This window comes from Typha angustifolia, chromosome 11, assembly GCF_048772165.1.
Source record: "Typha angustifolia cultivar Huaian chromosome 11, ASM4877216v1, whole genome shotgun sequence".
Taxonomy (NCBI): Eukaryota; Viridiplantae; Streptophyta; class Magnoliopsida; order Poales; family Typhaceae; genus Typha; species Typha angustifolia.
Window position 1 is genome coordinate 1,728,278 of NC_133249.1, and position 20,915 is coordinate 1,749,192.

Sequence of the window (20,915 nt, forward strand, 5' to 3'; positions counted from 1 at the left end):
GCCTCTAGTTTTTCTTGAGAGAAACCATGCACCCTTCGAAACTACCTTACTTGTACGCCAAAATGGCAGTACGAATCACTAGCCGAGGCGGCGTCTGGCTTAATGCCTTGTTCATCTTCACCATTTGGACCTCACGAGCCGAGTCGCGAACTATTATCGGGAACGACGTGCCCATGTCCGTGAGGCATGAGAGGTGGATGGCACAGTACGGGCGAGTGTATAAGGATGGAGCTACCGGAAGGGGGTGTAAATGAGCCGAGCTTGATTGGCTCTAATTAAGTTTGGATTGAAATTAATTTCGAGCCTTTCTTTGTGATTAAACTTGAATTAAAATAATTTCAATTCGAGTTTAAACGAGCTGCTCAATTAACAAACCATTTTCGAGCCTAAGCAAGCTTGAATGGAGCTTGAAATAAAACCTAATTCAACTATAAAGATATAAATATTACCAAAATATAAATTACAAGCAATAAAGATAAATAAGTTAGAAAACTACAAGCAACCAAAATATAAATTATAAGTAATAAAAATAATTGTGTAACAAAAACTACAGACAACCAAAATATAAATTACAAACAATAGAGATAATTGTGTCAGAAAATAATGACTGAAATTCTAAATGGATGAAAGGGTTTTGATCTGATGATTCATATTAATTTGATATTACTCATTATATATATATATTCGAGCCTTTTTAAGCCGGCTCGGAATCAAGTTTGGCTCGAATTTAATTTTGAACCTAGCTTTAATAATCAAGCTCGGTTCAACCTATTTCTGAGCCAAGCTTGATCGAGCAATATCGAGCTGAGCTCAAGCTGGCTCGATTATTTTGACAGCCCTAGCTACCGGAGAAGAGTTACCGGCTTGAGATCTTTAAAGCCAACGACCAATACATCGAATCATCCAACCAGATTGCTGGAAACTGAAAATATGAGGTCGAAATCAACTAAACTTTATGGTGTATAATTATTTTACATAGAGTGCAGAGTCTACGTATAAATTTATAACCTTATATTACCCTACAGTGTAATATTTTTTCTTTCTTGTGCGAGAATATGAAGCCTTTTAAATCCAGTTTTAAATCCAGAATTATAATAAAAAATATTATAATTTAGATAAATATATGTATTACTACTATTGTTGCAATAAGCCAATCAAAGATATTTTTATCATTTGGTAAATTCATTATTATTAAATAATATTAATTTTATATCATATTAAATAAAATTATTACTCCTTATACTAATATTAAACTAAGCATTAAAACAACTTATACTTATTATTAGCTCTCTTTTTCTGATATTAAAAATTAGAATAGTTATCCACAGATGAATAAAGGCGGGGTAAGAACTGTGTGGCGTTGCAAATTTGCAATGCAAGCTTCTTATCCAATTGCATGAAGTATACGTACTGTTGTCGTCCAATATAAACTAGCGAGTAGCAAAGCTAGCAAGCAAATAGTTATCCAAATAATGTAAGTCCCTTATAATTAATTAATGTGAAAAATAAATGTTGCAGATTAAAGCATCCGGAGCAAAACAATCGAGAGATTTTGCTTCCAAAGTAATGTAAGGATATGATACATGGAAATTAATACTAAAATTAAGATACTAAGTAGTCGTGCAAATAAGCTTTTGCTGTTGATGTTGGCTTTGGTGTTGGGTTTGGGAATGGAATGAAGATGCTTTGTCTTTAAGCTCTTGAAATGCTCGCATGGTTTCCACATCGAAGCCTCCTGCAAACTGGAGGAAATAAACAGATAATAAAGAAGGTTAAATTGTAGTCTTTAGATAATAAATCAATAGAATGGAGTACTAATTTCGCAATAAACATGGGGAAATAGCAATGCCGATATTAACCTGGTGCACCCTAAAGGCAAATCTAACTCCTTGAAGCATCAACTCCTCTTCTTCAGGGCCATCTGCCAAGGCCTCAATCTCAGAGGAAACTCTTTTCATGTACTTCATTGCTAATTTCACCGATGCTAGTTTAATCTGAATCACAAAGAAATAATAATAATAATAAAAACACATTACCTTCATGTCTCTATAGTTTTGATCATTCATCAACAGGACAAGTTTCAGCATAGAAAGATTGTTATCAGATGCATTTAAGTTGAGCCATCACTAATATTCTTATATTATGTATATAAATATCAACATTCTTGATATTAAAACTTCAAGCACAATATTGTCATGGCACAGAAACCAAACGTAATTAAGAATTAATGAGATCCACGAGATATTACAACAGTTTAGCTACGAGTACTAGCATTTTATTTACTAGCAGCAACATCCCTAGGTGAAATTACGAATCTACCATGGGAAAACACATTAATTCCACAGTCAAAGACAGAAGAATCCGAAGATAAGAGACCAAACGTTCTTTAGACAACCTCCGAGATCGCATTCATTCACATGATTCCTTTGTCTGTCTAGATATCGCCAGCTCATCTGTGACAAGACGATTCGTGTCACGTGAACCCAGCTCACGTGCTGCGAGATCTACGATTTTTTTCTCTTTTTTTCTGCTTGTCCTCCTCCGCTGACCGTCGCTATTTATTTGCAGCCACTTCTTTGGCTCTTTCTAAACGCCCTTCTAAGTTTCTTAATTATCGTATTAATTAACACCTAATCTAACCCAGCCTAATTCTTACCCAATCAAAACGACAGTTTTAGCTGGTGGACTTATTATTACCTGCCCAATGATTCCATTTTCCGACATCCACTCCCAGGGGATCCGAAAACTTTTGTACCGCCGCGTGGCACCCTCCCGCACACGTGCCAGGTCGAACACTCCGTGCTCCAGCCTATCATGCGTCGCCACGTCAGATTCGAAATAAAGAAAACAAGATGGGGGAGAGAGAGAGAGAGGAGAGGAGAGAGGGGTCATAGACACGAGCTCGCTTACTTCTCTAGTAAAGCTTGCATCTTCTTGAGGGCAGAAGAGCATGGCTGACGAGGGTCGTCGCGGAAGGACGACGCCTGCGACTCGAGCTTCTTCAGATCGGAGTACCCAAAAGCCGCTTCCCGCAAGGCGTCGGCCTTCTTCTCCGGCCACTCGAAGTGCTTCAGCACCGCTCTCTCATCCACCTGGACAAGATCAAATCGCAGTCAGAAGAAGCTTATTCGTGTAATCGGATAAGGTTATTCCAGAATAGGGGATAAGATTTATACGAGGCAAGAGAGCTCGTCATCGAGCCATTTGACGAAAGTGACCACATCCTCGATGTTAGTGAAGGTCGCCCCCTCCACTTCCTTTATCAGAAACCGTATGAAATCCCCCTGCGTCTCCACGTCCGTCTTTATCTGCAAATTTTAGAATTAATTTTATCGTACCCTTTAGTATTAAAAGCACAGAGCGGGAGAGAACGTTAAAGAGGGGCAAGGAGGGTAGTTTAGTCTAAGAGAATGCAACGGCTACTGACTCAACGCACGAACCAACGCTGACCCAGGTATCCACGATGTCTCACGACGACCAATTAATAATTATGTCTCTCAAGTCTCTTTAATATCTTTAATGCTACTTTAGACGACTTAGTCTACACTACGTTACTGAGATGGCAGTTTGGATCCTATGCAACAACTAACCTTTGTTTACTTCCTAATTATTATTTTTTTTCAACGCTGTGGATGTAGTAATATATCGAACAAAAGAGAACGAAAAGAATAGTGGCAGTTTCGTAAATTTAGTAGTTAAGTGCACTCACAGCGAGGAGGTGAGAGGACCGGTTCTCGATCTCGCCAATCATGTCGCGCGCGGAGGAGGCCGCCGGCGCGTCGCCGACTCCGTTTCCAGTCTCCCTCTTTGAGTCTCTCCTCATCAGCGAGTGGTAGAACTCCACCACTTCCGGCACGCGGCGAACCGAGGGCCCCGTCGTCGACGATGATGACCTCGGCCCCCTGGCCGCGGGAGGCGGCGGTGGAGGCGGAGGAGGAGGTGCGCCAAGTCGTGATCCGCTGCTGCCGGAGCTGATCGCTCGTGCCGGTAATGGTGGTGGAATCGGCGGTAATGATGTTAGAGTCGGCGGTGTTGTCTTCGATATGGCGGTTGTCTCGGAGGAAGAAGAGGAGGAGGAGCAAGAAGAGTTGGATGAACAAGAAGAAGAAGAAGAAGAGGGTAGTGGAGGGGGTTTTGGAATCCGAGGGGTTGTGCAGCGAGATTGTTGCGATTCTTCGATTTCTTCCTTCTGATTGGTGCTCCCCTGCTTCGGGAGTTCGACATTGGGGGCAATGTCGGGGGATTTGGAGGAGCGAGTCCTCACATTCTTGACGAGATCGGATCGCGAGGAGGCGTCGAGCAAACCCTGGAACCTCCGCGAAGTCGAGGAGATCGCGCTCCGCAGATCCTCGATCTCCGCCTCCATCGCTTCAACCCTCGCCTCCCTCGACCGCAAACCTTCGAGCTCCTCCCGCAGCGCGGCGTTCTCCGCCTCGAGATCCGCGATCCGCTCCCTCGACCGCTCGATCTCCTCGCCCTTGGCCGCAATCTCGCGCTCCAGGAAGGGCACGATGGCCACGGTCTCCTTCAGCAGCTTCTGCTCGAGGAGCTCGGTGCGGAGACGGGACTCCTTCTCGCGGAGCTCCTCCACCAGCCGTAGTAGCTCAGTGACGTCCGGCGGCCGCGGCTGGACCTGGACAGAAGCGCGGGGGAAGTAGACCCCGAACGACCGGGCGAAGGCGGAGCCCGCCGTCTTCCCGTTCGACGTCGGCGCCTGCGCCGGCGTCGCAGACTTCAGCGACCCCGGCGAGCTCGATGACCTTCGCGGCGTCTCGGATTTGGGGGTGGCGGGGCTCTTCTGGAAGCCCATCGCCGCCTTGACGCGTCCAGCCACCATCGGAGGAATGTAGATCACTCAGTATGAAATGGATGACTAAGATGGACTCAGAAGCATAGCTGGGGATTCTCCAGGTGAAGACGAGAGAGAGAGAGAGAGAGAGAGAGGGTTTTGCTTTTGTTTTCTACAATGGGGTGGGGAGAAGGAAAAGGAGGGGTTTTAAGATGGAGAAGGTGGGCACGGAAAGCGAGGAACGGTCCCTTCTCTTTTTGGATCCGCACTATGAATAACAGTGTCTAGTTTGAATCCACGCCAAATAAAATAAAAACTGCCTCTTTTACATTTACTCTTTTAGAAGTACCAATTTTTTGCAATTAACACCCCTGGCTTATTAAAGACAACGGTAGACGATCTCACGTGATACTTCACACATTCGTCGGCTGGATTGGTGAGACTTTTCTTGCGAGGAGCCTAAGATTAATTTATTTCATTCCTCTATATCAAGTTATTCAAATGTATCTGTGTATATATATATATATATATATATACATTCTCAACTATATATCGAATGGTAGCAAAGTAAACTTTGATGAGAGTTAAGAGGGTGCGTGATCCAAAGATGAGGAGGCTAGCTTTGTCCATACAGATTAATTGTCTCATTGGCTGTGCCACTCCATTGATGGTGATCTTTTGGATCGATTTGTAGCATTAACAAACGAAACCATCGATCTTTAATCTCTAGACTCTCTTTCAACCATTCAAGTGCAAACTCTATCGAAGGATGGAGCTGAGTACTACTAGAGAAGTTTCTATCTTAATGGTCCCTATGCATCATCTAGATCCCACCACCACGTGTCGTTCTCATAAAAGCAAAGCTCTTGATCACTCTCTATTAATAGGGTTTGGTGGAATATAGCTTGTTGTCAACGTTACCATGCACAAGAAAGGAAGAGCGTTGAATGAAAGCAAAGTATATTTCCTTAGGATTAGCATTATTGCACGTACATGCACAATGAGAGTGAGTGTTTGGAAGAGCTACACAAAAGAAAGGCACGTACTCAAGCTAAAGAAGACAAGAAGTAAGCTTTACTATAGAGTGAGAAAAGCGAATTGTTGTGGAGCTGCATAGATTATAACTTGGAAACATACAAATGTCCTTATCATTACCAAGCACTAAGGATGTGATTTATTTGGGCCTAGGTTCAGGTTAACTGCAATCTTTTCGTTGACATCTTGGGCTTTATGCACTTCCTTTACCCAACCCATCTAAATGTTCTACAACTTCTACCTTTGGATTAAGCAACACCATTGTCTTCCTCATGGTCCACTAATTTCCAATGCCCATCATCAGCCTTCACCATACCCTTATTCTTCGCCACCATCCATGAGACTGGAACAAAGTATTTATCCCGCAATGCATCCAAGGATTTGTTCACCAGTGCAACATCTCTGTCCACCTCCAACTTAAACCCACCCTTGCTTCCTTGCGTCCCTGCCACCCCATGCAAGTAGCACTCCATGTTGTGCCATGACTCAAAGCTCCCAGGGCTCTTCAAGTATGGCGAATTGGTGGTACGAATCATGAGCTGAACACCCACGTCGGCGTAGCCTATAGGTGGGTAAATTGGAACTACGTCCGGGGCGTTGCGAACACGGAGAAGTCTTAAGCCAGGCATTTCGTCGAACATCTTCTTGAACTGGGAGTCGCCGACGCGAGGGCTGGCGAAGACTATGGCGGTGACGGGGCAGCTCCTGCCTCGGGATTCGTTGGGCTTGTTGAGGCCGTTGGTTACGATATCTACGGCGTTGAGAGTGGCTACGGCAGCCCCGAGGCTGTGGCCTGTTATCGTGATGCTCGTCTCCTCGTCTTTGTACTCGTCCACTAGTCTTCCAATCTCATTCAATACCTGCTTCGCATAAATATAACCAGATGTTTATCCAACCAATATTATATATATATTTTTATGGGTTTTTACATAATTACTACTGTATTTTCTAAAATTTCATTAAACTCTTATAGAATTGCTATCATGGTTAGTTTTTCGATAAAATAATCTACGCAAATTATCATTAAAGTTAATAAATATATTAAAATAAGTAAAATATTCTACTGTGTGAAGTATTTATCATACATTTTTTCTCACAAAATAAAAATTTATTGATATTGGGTGGTATTAGATAGTTTTTACACTAAGTTCAGTTTAATTTTAGATTAGTTAGATTTAACTAGTATTTATAAGTGAGATCTATAATTATAATATCAATTATGATATTTTAAAGAATACATCAACAATTATAATATTTTACGTATTACATATTAGAACAACTTTATACCATCACATCTACGTCCATATTGAAGTAACATCAGTACGTACTCAAGTTTACGTACGTTTATTATATCGTCCATAATTGGTAACCACATCTCCGTACTTAACCACCTTATCCAAGTTATCCAAGTCATCCTATTCGTTGAATATGATAGCAATATGAGGTATAATTAGATGCGTACACTAATCAAACATTTGATGTAATATTCAGCAAAGTACTGTCAGCCTATTCACTATATCCTTTATCTTGTAAGAATATCTTTCTTTGAAAAGCTTGTCCAAATCAACCTCTAACAATAGCTAACGCAACAGAATAAAAATGAAATACTTAAATACTATTTAGCTTTTGCTTTTATCTTAAATCTTAAAAATACTTACTCTGGGATATTCATTAAGATCATCTTACTTCTGTAGTTATGTATGTTAAAACTACTAACTATAATATATATATATATATATATATATAGAGAGAGAGAGAGAGAGAGAGAGAGAGAGAGAGAGAGAGAGAGTGTGTGTGTGTGTGTTTTATTAAAAAAGATTATATTAATTTTCTAGTTAATTAACAAGAGCAAGAAGATGATAATTACCTGATTTCTTGCACTCTCTCTAGTGTAAGGTGAGTTGGGATCGGTAGAAGTGTAGATAGATAGCCATCCTCTATGCACTTGTGGATCAAAACCTTCTACTTCTTGTCTTCCTAATACACTCGAAGCCGAGATCATCGTGAAGTCCAGATCATTCCCCCACTCCAACGTCCGAATCGTCCCTCTCCAGGCCACCACCACATCCCTCCTCCCCAGCGCCGCCTTCCCCTCGTCGGTGGCCACCGCGACGAAACCCATCCAGTTCGACTCCCTGCTCCACTTCTCCGACGACAACGATTTCAGCATGAACGCCTCCGGCAACTCAATGCTCGACGTCGCGTAGATAAACTTCGTGACTCGGTAGATGTTCGGGTTTGATACCTGCACCTTGTCGAAGAAGCCCTGTCGCCCGTACCGGCACGCGCCGGCGAATCTAGACCTCTTCTCGCTGTTGAAGGCGTCGTAGGCCGACTGCGCCAGTTCGCCGTAGTTGATTATATTAAGGCGGAGGTCGATGTCGAGGTGATCTAGTAGGCCCTTCCAGTTGTTCTCGCCGTTGATCTCCCTCCATCTCTTAGCTATGTTTCCGAACATCTTCGGTACGGTAGAGTTGTACCTCGCTTGCAATCTTTTGCTTTTGTTTGTACCCTGTGTTAGCCTACACGTACTCATATATATTACTATAAATCTATATACGTGTATGATAAGTTTCTTCTAATGGCATGCATGCTGACTGTCTAATAGATAGATTAAGGCATGCATGCTGACATGCACCATTGTCATCTGCATCCTCGGCTGAAGGAATTCGCTTCAATGTGGGTATTACGTGCTGCCAAGTAGCTAATAGCAGCAAATTACTACAACTTGGGTTGCAGGAGTTCCCATATGGATGGCTTAGTCCCATTAGGTTATTGCCACTTTCGTTTTAGATTGGTTGTCATGAGCTAAGCATTGAGCTGCTTGGAGATACTTGTACGTTAAACTTTATGTTTTATAGGGCAGGCTCCTTATTTCAACATGAATAATATATCCAAAGTCTGCAGTCTTGGGTGTAAAATAAGTTTGGAGTTTCTTTCAAAACCCAGTTGGTGGTCTAATTAGGTGTAGTGTTAGATTAGACCTTCCCCACGAAGAACCCTAGTCTAATTGATAATATTAGTTTAACTATGTCTTTAGTTTCCCTAATTAAGTAAGAGACAACGGATCCCAATTTGATTGGGAGAATGACATAAACTTTGAATATCTGTGTAAAGGCATAGAGGGTTAGCATTTCAGATGGCAAACATAGGCCCCTGGTAGGTACACTGGAGTTTATGTGGTAGGTGTGGGAGAGACAAATAAGGAAGACAATGGTACATTAGAGTCAAATAGAGGTGTTGAGGTCACGAGAAACGCGAGTGGTGGGAGCCCTCTAAAAGACGCCTAGGAAGTCAATAGTGTATAAATTTTGTGCACTAGCTGATATATATATATATATATATTTTGTATCTTGCACAGTAAATATATTATTTAGAGAGTTTTCCATGTGTTTATTTGTGTTTGAGATTAGTGTAATTATTTTATTATCTTTTAGTGTTTAGTGAATTACACGACAAGAACGTTTGATGTTATGCTGCGCGTAACAAGTTGTATTAAAGCAAATGTAGCACTAAAATCATGATATTTTCATCGAAATTTTTCGACCATGCAATTTATATATGTAAAAGTGAATGCAATACGATGATATAATATTGAAAACATGCAATTAATACTACCACCATGAACTCCTAATTATCAATTAAGGTATGGTTACAAACATGAACTTAATTAAACTTCATCATCCTCTTCGTGGTCCATCAACCTCCAATGCCCATCCTCACACTTGACCATACCCTTATTCTTCACCACCCTCCACGCCACTGGAACAGAGTAATCATCCTTCAACGCATCCAAGTTCTTGTTCACCAGAGCAACATCTCTGTCCACCTCCAATGTAAACCCACCTTTGCTTCCTTGCGTCCCTGCTATCCCATGCAAATAGCACTCCAAACAGTGCCATGTTGCTTGGTTTCCTGGGCTTTTCAAGTATGGGGACTTGCGTGTATCAATTACTATCTCAACGCCCACATCCGCATAGCCGAAAGGCGGGTAAATTGGAACTACGTCCACAGCGTTGTGAACACGGAGCAGTCTCAAGCCAGGCATTTTGTCGAACACCTTCCTGAACTTGGAGTCCCCGACTCGAGGGCAGGCGAAGACTATGGCGGTGACGGGGCAGCTCTTGCCCCGGTATTCGTTGGGCTTGTTGAAGCCGTTGGAAACGATATCTACGGCGCTGAGGGTGGCTACGGCGCCGCCGAGGCTGTGGCCTGTTATGGTGATGCTTGTCTCCTCGTCCTTGTACTCGTCCATTAGTCTTCCAATCTCACTCAACACCTGCTTGGGAATAATGCAATATTTTTGGGTCAATCCCAGATTGTAAGAAAAGAATTTAAAGATGGTAAGAATTAAAAGAATACCTGCTCTCTGGCGCTTTGTTTACTGTATGGTGACTTAGGATCAGCAGAGGTATAGATAGATAACCATCCTGCATGGACTTGAGGATCAGAACCTTTAGCTTCTGGTCCTAATATACCAGAAGCCGGAACCAACGTGAAATCTAAGTCGTTAATCCACTCTAAAACCTCAATCGTCCCCCTCCAAGCCACCACCACATCCCTCCGCCCCACCGCCGCCTTCCCCTCGTCGGTCGCCACCGCCACGTAGCCCATCCAGTTCGACTCCTTGCTCCACGCCTCCTCCGACAGCGACTTCACCATGAACGCCTCCGGGAGGTCGACGCCCGACGTCGCGTAGATAAACTTGGTGACGCGGTACATGCTCGGGTGCGACACTTGCACCTTGTCGAACAAGTCCGCTCGCGCGTAGCGGCATGCCCCGGCGAACGGCGATCTCTTCTCGGCATTGAAGGCGTCGTAGGTCGCCTGCGCCAGCTCGCCGTAGTTCACGACGTTAAGCCGGAGATCGACGTCGAGGGGGTCTATGAGGCCTTTCCAGTTGTACTTCCCGTTGAGCTCCCTCCACCTCTTTGCGATGTTTCCAAACATCTTTGTTACGCTAAATCCTGCACTTGTCTCTTACTAGGTACGTAATATATAGATGCGTGAAGAATCCTAACGACCTCATAGGTTCGTTGCCACGTCCTTTTAGATCACCTCTAAATGAGCTAAGATTTTAGATGCTTGTACGATTCAATTAAGAAGTATATGGCAAGTTATGAGTTTTTAATTTCTATCCAATGTATAGTTTTTCATGCAATTTGTTGATTAATTAAAAAGAGTAACAAAGAAAGTGGGAGTTTTGCGTGCAAGCTTTAACTTTCTTGGTCCCATGACATTGCAACTGTGAGTCTAATTTGCAAGCTTGAGTCTAAAACTTCACGCCCAATCCAACCATCCCAAGATTTTTTTCCTTCCTTTCCTTATTTATCCATCGCTGTAGACAAGGTCCAGGTTTGGAGTTGGACCGTCTCTTTCGGAAACATAGCATTAGATCTTACGTTTAAACCAGCCTAGCTTGATATTGATGACCCAATTTAAGCATGTACAACATGACCATGACATGGATTACAATGGCAAGCTACATGAATTAGGGAGGGATAAATGTATAACTATTCTTGGTTTTTTGTTTTCATATAGGTTTGGTGTGATGCCACCAAACCAATCATAATATTTTTATTTTCGACACACCCAAGACAACCCAAGAGTTACTTGAGATTAATCACAACACAGTCCCCATATGAGAAGGCCTACAGTCTCACAAAAGTATATGGGCACAAGATACCTACATTTTAGTATCCAAACCTCACAACAAAAGTTCCACTGGACTGGAAGAACACCCAATTTTCCACACCATTGTTCGCCGCCGGATGGCAAAACATAAAAACAGCAACATCACGGCAGTCGGGAGATATTCACAGGAATCTCTTTCTAGATTATAGACCTACAAGACCGGCATTGAATTGAATTGCCGACATGCTGAAACTATACACAAAAAACCGGAGGTCAAGATGCGTCTGGTTATTTGATATTAATTGATGCTGCAATTCCACGCAGTTGTTTAGCAATCTCTGAAAATGGTGGTCTTGAATGAGGATCAGATGACCAGCACCTCTCCATCAATGACCTCCATGCTGGGTCACACCAATTAGGAATCTCCGGTCGCAGGTCACCCTTAATTATACCAGCTGTAAAATCGCACGAGATGTCAAGAACACAAATATGATACATTATGTACCATTGACATAACACAACTAGTGATAAATATTAAATAGTCGTTCGTCAGTAAAGCAAGACCAAATGAAATAGCAAGCATACTTGAAGAAAAACAGAAAGAAAGAAAGGGTATTGTACTTCAGATATGCACAGGATGCAAGAACACTAATTGCAAATGATATGTATGGAAGCATCACGAAGCAAGTTCTTCCTAGGTATGATGTTTAAGGTTACAGAATGTGATGTTACCAATTATTTCCTCGGACCGGATGTTCCCATAAGGTTCTTCCCCAGTTAAAAGTTCCCACATTACAATCCCAAATGAATATACATCCACCTGCAAGAAAAGGAAAGAATTTTCTTAAGCTGTTAATCATGCTTTGAATACAATGCAAATTGTGGAAGAAGCATTCTAAGCAGCACATGCAAGAAAATAAGTTTGCCATTCAGCTCAACTTCGATTACCACTACCACCCAATCAGGATGTTGGTGATTGACTGTCAAATGGTCAGATAGTGGCACGCTCTATTATGTATGTGATCAACAGAACAGCAGCTATTGCCTTACAATATCATATTAATAGTTTAGCAGTAATTAGAATTCCATAAGTACCTTCTCTGTTACAGTGTTGCTTGTACTGCTGAAAAGCTCAGGGGCCATCCATGGAATTGTTCCTCGGACTCCACCAGAAACTAGTGTCCGCTGTTTCACCTTTGACAAGCCTAAGTCTCCAATCTGAAAGATTGAGGCATATATGAGCTACATTCGACAAGCTTTCTCAACAAAGTGATGACACAAATATACCCAATTATTCAAAATTAACAATATGGCAAAAATACTGTCAGGTGGCTGATATATATATATAAGTACAACATAAAATGCTTCATCAAGGACCAGATCTTCCAGCAATTTAAGCTTCTTTAAGTTACTTCAACAAAAATGCTTGCGTGCAGATCAGACCAGATACCTCAAGAGATTGACAGCACTATACTTTTATCCAAGTCTAGATCAACAAAGTCAGCTTGACCCTTGTATCATTTATTTAGAAACAAGCATCAAATAAATTAAATACCAGCAACTTGTATTATGAGAACTTTTTCAGTTGCCTCCTAGGTAACATCTTGACAATATTGTGTGCACACTTATTATTAATTTCACTATATGCATATAAGTATAAACTTAGAAGTTGCATCAAAATGTATGAATTATCATGCTTGATTACCTTACAAACTGGTCGGTGAGGATCTCTCATGTTCACAAAGAAGTTATGGGACTTCAGATCAAAGTGAACAATATTCTTTTCATGAAGGTATTCCATACCAAATGCAGCATCCATAGCTATAATCATTCTCTTTCGACGATCAATAGTTCTGTAAAAGATGGATCACAGCAGAAGATGATTCACAAGGATGAAATATGAAAAAACTGCATGGTCACATAAAGCAGGAATTCAACCATAAGTTGCCCTGTGAAAATTGTCACTTTGACTTTCGAGAATATATCCCTTCATATAGTCAAAGAAAAGGCTTGAAAAAGAAATTCTCTTGGAAGTAATAAACTCATGTTGTTCCCGAATCCATGTGAGCTAATTCTTATATATAAATTGAACTGTCCCTGAGGTTCAAAATTAAAAAAAGATGGTGGCATGCATTGATATTATATACGATGTTTATCATGCAAAGAAGTTTAAATTTGGATGCTCCTGAAGTAACAGAAATGGGAGATAACAAGTTACCGACTGTCAGTCCATATGTCAAAAACAAGCATATATATCAAATGAATAACTTCAGCAGGATCAGGGGAAATGAATGCACAAGAATAGATAATGAGATTGTACCTATCTTTTCTTTTCAGGACTTGTTTAAGAGAACCATTTACCATGTACTCCGTGACCATAGCCAAATTTGACTCTGGGCCATCTGTAACTACTCCATAAAATGCCACCACATTTGGATGGTGAAGCTGACCCAATAAGTGAGCCTCCTTCCAGAAATCTGCAACCTGCCAATGACATTGCAAAAACTCTGTATATAGAGCAATCTAGGCATGCAACAAACTTGAATAAATTAACATGGCTGTGAGAAATCAAATTATGGAGTAATTGCTCAATAAAGTCAATAATCAAACTCAGCATGCTAGTAAAAAAATTTCGTAAAGGAAGATCCATGGTATTTTACAATTAATCTTCACTTATAAGTAAGTATGCAACTATCAGCAGCGGAAATAATTGTGAAACCAAAACCAAAATCACTTCAATCCATCACAACCATCACTCTTAATTTCGTATGATGGTATACTGTCAGAAAGAAAGCTACCTGAACAAGTTGCAATAAGATATTACAAAATATAGTCCTCACCGAGAAATTAACCACTCTGTCTTAAGAATATTATTCCTGTGAACAGGGGTGTTCTGCCAAATATGATGTGTCACATTAAATATAATTTGGTTGGTTGCCTTATTCTGCATTTTCACCTTCTTGATTGACACAAAAGGAATTAGATTCAGGGAGAAAACTATAGAAGTTTACTTATTAGATATAAATAAGATATATCCTTGATATATTCACTTGTTCTACAGATGTTTTACCTGCGCCCCAAACCTGTCTATGAGATTATACCTACAAAACAGCTTATCTACAAACGAGATAGAAGCAAATCTTTCCTAACAATACTATAAAAGTAATGAACATGACGGGGTGAGGACTTGTTCTGAAGATTGCTAGAAACTGGGATGAAAAAAAGTATTCACCATTCTTTCCTCCACAAATCCACCTCCGCCAAACACGTTGGGTCTGAGACGCTTGATTGCAACATCCGAGCCCTTCCATTTACCATAAAAAACAGTTCCATATGTGCCTGATCCCAGCTCCCGCAGTTCTTCCAAATCAGAAGTTTTTATTGTCTGCCAATGGAACTCTTTGGAATAAGCTAAGACAATCCAAGCTGAACACACATAAAATTGTCTCGAGACCTTAAGTGGAGGCTGTTCTTAATATCTAAGGACAACAACTTTTACCTGCAATTCTTGCGTAACTAAAAGAGAATAAATAGATGGAAGAGCACATGTGTTTTCACCAACTTTCTTGGAACAGATGTCTGTTGCCCTTTCTGCATTAGCCTGCCAAGGTTAATCAGTATGTTAATTGAGCCAAAGAAATTAGATGGTGTTTAAATACATTGAAATAGATGGTAACTACCTTCTTATCTGCATCGTCTTCCTTGCTAGGATGAGGAAGTTGCCTCTCGGCATCAAGAGATACTCGTTCCAGCAAAGAGCACAATTGTTGTGAAAATTCTAAATCTACTGCAGTCTTATTGGAAAGATCCAGCAAGATCTCATCACTTTGTAATGTAACAGAAAAGCTGTTATCATCCAATGTCTGAATAGGTTCAGCAACATTATCCAGTTTGGTGGAAACTTCAGAATATGACATCTCAGTTACATGTCCCAAATCCAATTTAGTGGAGAGGTCAGCATCTCCTATATTCATGGCAACATTTTCTTCATTCTTTCTTGACAAAATGCATGAAGAGGACAATGATGAAAGTCCTGATTTCATGCCCTGCACTGCTGGTTCCTCAAAGCCTGACGTATTAAAATAATGAGACTTAAGGTTTTCTCCAATGACATAGGATGTCTTCTCAGTGTACAGACTCAAGCACTCAGTGGCACTAACAAATGGGTTGTTTCTAAAAGAAACGTCAGGCTGATGTGGTGGATTTACAGCACCAGAAGTATGATCCACAAAGTTCATGGGGCCTAAGTATTGAGCTTGGCATTTGCTAACATCACAAGGCACCTGAGAACAATTTTGATTTACTGAATCCCCTCGAAGCTCCTGTTGACCAAATCCAATGACGAAAAGATTTTGTTGCTCATTACTGTGACTTGCCTGACGTTGTCCAAGCTTTGGCTGCAAGGGATGCTCTCTCAAAGTAGCATTATGGCTAGCGTCATTTATCATCTTTAATAAGTTACTCTGGTGAACTCTGGCTTGTGAAAACTTTGAAATACTCGACCTCCCTTTCAGCCCTGAATGACTCTTGGGCATGCTGATTTTTTCTTCCCAGAAGCACTGGACGGCAATATCATCTAATCCAATCCGCCGATCCCAAATATCACAACATCCATTACAACATTGTCGAATGTCATTACCCTCAAACCGATGGTTTCTAGACCTCCAGTGAGAAATACGCGACAGCCCACTGGTTCCACCACAAAACTTCGAGTGGAAATGCCTTTTATGTGATTGACTGCTGAATGAAACAGGGGCAAAACTAGTTTCGGCTGGACAGTGACCAAAATTTACTGGTAGAACTTTCACTCTGTTCGTGTTTGTAGCACTAACATTGTCAACCTTGACAGGAAACAGTTCAATATTACAAGAATCCGATAAAGAAGATCCGACTGAGTGATTTATCCCAGTTGAAGTAACCATACCACAAGTTCCAGACTTTCCAATTCCATTCACATGGGTACTCGTAAGATGAGTCCCAAATCCCTTTACACCAAAAGATTGACTAAAAATTCCATTTTTTCTCCCATGGGTCCTCTCGTTTAGCTCCCCGAGGGCATCCCCTCTCTCAAAATCCCACCTTTCCTCAATAAAACCCCTAGATAGAGAGCAGGACCTTACGTCGCATAGATAAATCCGGATCCGAGGAGCCTTCCCGTGTTCCGCGGCGACCCGATCATGGTCTTCGATCATCTTTCTCACGTCCTCGTCCGTCGATATAGGGACCAGCCTCGTAATTCGGGAGGCATCGGAAAGGTGGTACTTGATGGAGAAGGAGAAGCCGGGGCAGAGCTCCGAGAGCCGAGACGCGAGCTTAGAGAACCCGATCCCACCGCGGCGATCGATGGATATTAGCCGGTTCTCCCCGTCGACGTACCGGGGATGGCCGGCAGGGTGGAGGCGTACGAGGACACCGGGGAAGACACAGAGGAGCTTTAGCTTATGAGAGGAAGAGTGCTTCTTGGGCCGAGGAGGAACAGAGGGTTTCATGACGAGGAGGAGGAGGAGGAGAGAGAGAGATAGAGAAATGGAAGAAGAACTTTCTAGTCTTATTTATAAGGAGTTACGGAAATGTATCAAAGGCCCTTTCATTTGATTGTTACTTCGGAAATGCCACTATGCGAGTGAGAGAATCTTTGTCACGACGGCTCTACCACCAATAAGCAACTAAATTAAAGTTTGGAAACACTCTCGAGCTCTTCATTTTTCACAATATCATGGCTTAAAATAAGCAAAGTATGAGAGAGCTAGAATTCACCAAACTCCAACTGACTACTTAGTGAGTGAATAAATAAATAAATAAATATGAAAGCTGTGGCAAATTTGGGGTCGCCTTAATAGTTAACACCTGTCGTCTAGGCGTATAAATGCTTTAAAGTTAAAACAAACAAATGGACGAATAGAAAAGAGAATTGCTCATCTGGGCTATTATTAGCCGATCAATAGCAAAGATTCTAAATGAATAAAATATCCAAACATAATATCGTCGGCCCTTTGTCGAAAGTCCACGTCATTGAATTCTTTAGTCCGTTAGCAAGGTGTTAGTGTAGAAGTTGGCATTCTTGTTAAGATATTATTCAGTTGTGGGCCTCACTGAATGGAACGCAAAGCTTGCCACGTCACTAGACGATGCATCTCGCTTCGCCAGTTGTCTCCAGGTGCCAAGTATCACGTTAAAGCAGCTACCGACGTGTTCCGTGATCGACAAGCCTTTTTGCTAAAGTTTGCGACGACTTTTATTTAAAAGATATTTACATAATTGTCACGGAAATATTTTTTAAATCAATTAACTTTTTCAAAAATGTTATCCTAATCCAATCCAACCAATCGTTGTTAACAAAAGACTAGATTACTTATTATAGTTCTAAAGCTATATAATACTACCGTCACCATAGCCAAACAAAAAGGAAATCTAATTAGGAAAAAAATTAGTGAAACTATATAGTCAGTTTCACAACTATCTATAAGAAATATTCTGTTAAAAATTTAATCACAATAAAAAATCCTAAACGATAGCAATTATGATATATACGTAGTGATAATTATTAAAAAAAATTTAGTAGCAATCATGTACAAAGCTCTATTTTTTTTATAGTTAAGTCAGAAAAGTAGAACCGCTTTCCAATGAGACAAAACACGCAATGATTGATAAATCAAAGAGCCAGAAAACCAAAGACAGTGCACTTCCTTCGTTAGTAGAACATAACAATGAGGAAATATTTAAAGCTTAAATCTTACAGCAATCACCATTATAGATGCATTGGGTTGAGATATAAGAAAATCCTTGATAAGCCCAACATGTGATCAAGAGCACTCATAGCCTTCAATCATGCATAGCCTTTGCCAAGACAGTTCAGACATCGTTGCACTCTGAAAAGAAAAAAAGTATATATATATCTTACAGGATATCCCACCATAGAATCCAATAACTTCTGAGCAGCAAAGAATAAAGTGAAGAAGCTGGCCTGTTTCCATCACAAGTTGGGCAGAGACATTGGTTAATGACAATGGGATCATAGAGAGGAGACCACTCAATGGTCGAATTCCCTCTGCATAATTTGCAGCCATAAAAGCCTTTTCCTTTACATACCTTACATGGGAGCGACAATTTTCTCTGCAATCCCATAAGAATAAGGATTAAGATTACATGATTTAAACGAAGTAAAAAATAAATGGACTACTCTTCTCACCTTCTTTGCTTCTGTAAACGATTGCAACGATCGGATGGTTATGGAGGAAGCAAGCGAGATGGTGAATAGGCCTCCAAAGAAGAAAGCTGCAGCAGAACCCAATACACGCAGTGGCTGCGGGAGTCCATTGCCGCCCTTCATTCGATATCTACAAAAGCAATTCAGGGATGCAAGAGAATTACGGAAGTAGCATTAAGCAAATTGGCAAAGTTCTTTCTGTGGCTGCCCGGATCAAAATACTTCTAACACGCATTTCATCGATCACCTGATATGCTTGATATTACTTACAGAATATGAAACAAGTGCTCTATTTACCGTTCATAATCACTCGATTACCCATGAAAGAGAAGAAATTTAGAGGAATAAAATACGAATAATACATATATCAACGGGTATTAGTAAGTTTACCAAGCAACCTTGGTCACCAACCATTACTATACTCCGCCAACCACGAGAGAATGAATACATTAAAAGCAATAAGAAATAGCGAGAAGAAGGGATTTGTTATGGAAGTAGGAGATTTGAACCTTGGATTTAAGATAAAGACACTGTCGGTTGGACAAGATGCTTGCTTGGCCTTATGGGTGATGTCTACTCAAAGCAATTATACTATTGCTTAGAATTTCTTCTTAGAAAACACTAGTGCCAGATGTTTTATCTCTATAATTCCAGCCCAGCATCTGGCCCACATACTACGGATCCTAATCTAAAAATGCATCGCTGACCCGTTACCGTCTGCTAGCCCACAGGGTATTGGGCTCGGCCCCGCATAAGCAGCCAGGCGTAACGAGCCCCTTCACCGCTCGATCGTCGTCGTCACGATGTCACCTACTCTGTCACACCCGCCTCTCCGAGATTCTCTCCTTATCCGCACCGTCCAATCTCCTACCTTTACTTCGCAACGGCCTCCTCAAGGCCGGCGATCGTCGGATGGTTGGTGACCAGCGAGATATTCCCTTTGGAGATCCGCTCTGCTTGGGAAAGCATCAACATCTCCGTCAACATGTTCTTCTCCTTCATCATTGTGCGTGCCTTCCTCCCTATGCTCTGGCACATAAAGTTTAGCCTCTTCTACTCCTTTTCACTTCTCTTTTGCAACGCCGATATCAACTCTGCGTTACTAAGCTGTTTTGTGCACTGGTAATCTTTGCATTTTTAATAAATAGTCCAAGCAACTGTACAAGATCTCCCCAATAAATGGTCGCATTCCATATGTGCACATAAACTTTTATTGCACTAAACATGTTCGATACAATGCCTCAAAGAAAATATTTGCAATATACCAAGCGGGCTGGCTGGCTTACCGGACCTCGAAGCTGAGAAAAGAAAGGCCGCACCGCAGGCGGGCTAGCGGCTTAGTTCGTATCATCCATTAGTAAATCGAGCTAGGGTCAGACCGGATCCAAGTTGGGCTTAACCTGATTTAATTCAAAAGTATTTGGCCCGGACTCGACTTATCACCACGTCCACGTCACCCTAGCTGTCGCCCGTGTGGCCTAGTGATCCCCTACTGAGATAAATAAATCAACGATTCACGAATTTTTCAGAATTACTTTTAAAATGTATATATATATAGCTTTTTTATTTTTAGAGTATAAAATATTGATCAACAATTTTTCCCTCGTATAAAATAAGATATGTTTCATTACACTATGATATTTGATACAATATTTGATAACTTTTAAACATTTTTTAATAACTTATGCAAAGATAAAATAATCTTTTCTGGGTTTGTGTTCTAATCATAATTAATTAGATTTAATTAATAGAATAATTTTATTAAAAGAGTATAGTAATTTCAATGATAATTATCTTCTTTTTCTGTACCTTAATAGAAGACCTGAGAATTGGGCTAATTATACCATGGAGTGGTCCATGAAAAGTAAAGAAACAAAATGCTATGAAGGTCGATTGGAATACAATTGGAATTGGATCCTTTCTTTAAACACCAAAAAGCATCTAGTCTGCCAAAATTAGTTCGACAACACCTAGATTTTAATATTAAAAGGGATTTATTTTACTGTGCCTATAACTAAATTACTTAATTATTAAGTGTTTTATTTATCTAAAACTAGAACTGATAGTATCATCGTTTTTCTAATTAAAAAATTATTTTGATAAAATTAGTGTTTTACTCAAAAAAAAACATTAATTTTACTGATGTTTTTACTTTTAAATGAGTAAAATGTTTAGCTATTAAACATTTTAATAAGAACTACAGTCAAATAAATCTCTTTTAATATTTAAATTTGAGTGTTATCTATCTTG

The 20,915-nt window shown here is 40.7% G+C and overlaps 4 protein-coding genes across 7 annotated transcripts; all 4 read right to left on the reverse strand.

Annotated features, from left to right (window-relative positions):
* Positions 1–1,473: 1,473 nt before the first annotated feature.
* On the reverse strand, positions 1,474–5,034 carry LOC140769547 (protein INCREASED PETAL GROWTH ANISOTROPY 1). The gene is made up of 6 exons (XM_073110275.1): positions 3,710–5,034; positions 3,177–3,308; positions 2,911–3,092; positions 2,698–2,809; positions 1,860–1,994; positions 1,474–1,742 (listed from the first exon to the last, which is right to left on the reverse strand). The coding sequence occupies exons 1-6, from the start codon at positions 4,835–4,837 to the stop codon at positions 1,611–1,613; spliced, it is 1,821 nt and encodes a 606-aa protein (XP_072966376.1). The 5' UTR covers positions 4,838–5,034; the 3' UTR covers positions 1,474–1,610.
* Positions 5,035–5,732: 698 nt separating this feature from the next.
* Positions 5,733–8,325, reverse strand: LOC140770788 (phospholipase A1-II 1-like). The gene is made up of 2 exons (XM_073112059.1): positions 7,692–8,325; positions 5,733–6,684 (listed from the first exon to the last, which is right to left on the reverse strand). The coding sequence occupies exons 1-2, from the start codon at positions 8,280–8,282 to the stop codon at positions 6,073–6,075; spliced, it is 1,203 nt and encodes a 400-aa protein (XP_072968160.1). The 5' UTR covers positions 8,283–8,325; the 3' UTR covers positions 5,733–6,072.
* Positions 8,326–9,328: 1,003 nt separating this feature from the next.
* LOC140771131 (phospholipase A1-II 1-like) lies at positions 9,329–10,804 on the reverse strand. The gene is made up of 2 exons (XM_073112543.1): positions 10,187–10,804; positions 9,329–10,103 (listed from the first exon to the last, which is right to left on the reverse strand). The coding sequence occupies exons 1-2, from the start codon at positions 10,772–10,774 to the stop codon at positions 9,495–9,497; spliced, it is 1,197 nt and encodes a 398-aa protein (XP_072968644.1). The 5' UTR covers positions 10,775–10,804; the 3' UTR covers positions 9,329–9,494.
* Positions 10,805–11,324: 520 nt separating this feature from the next.
* Positions 11,325–19,852, reverse strand: LOC140771129 (uncharacterized). Of its 4 annotated transcripts, none has more exons than XM_073112538.1 (11): positions 19,175–19,852; positions 18,648–18,795; positions 18,548–18,571; positions 15,139–18,422; positions 14,958–15,059; positions 14,691–14,843; positions 13,779–13,942; positions 13,164–13,311; positions 12,554–12,676; positions 12,191–12,278; positions 11,325–11,913 (listed from the first exon to the last, which is right to left on the reverse strand). In XM_073112538.1, the coding sequence occupies exons 4-11, from the start codon at positions 16,945–16,947 to the stop codon at positions 11,747–11,749; spliced, it is 2,754 nt and encodes a 917-aa protein (XP_072968639.1). In that variant the 5' UTR covers positions 16,948–18,422; positions 18,548–18,571; positions 18,648–18,795; positions 19,175–19,852; the 3' UTR covers positions 11,325–11,746. The 4 variants fall into 4 exon arrangements, with proteins under 4 accessions (XP_072968639.1, XP_072968640.1, XP_072968642.1 ...); XM_073112539.1 differs by lacking the exon at positions 19,175–19,852 and adding an exon at positions 19,056–19,173; XM_073112541.1 differs by lacking the exon at positions 19,175–19,852 and adding an exon at positions 18,963–19,013.
* Between the last annotated feature and the right edge of the window lie 1,063 nt (positions 19,853–20,915).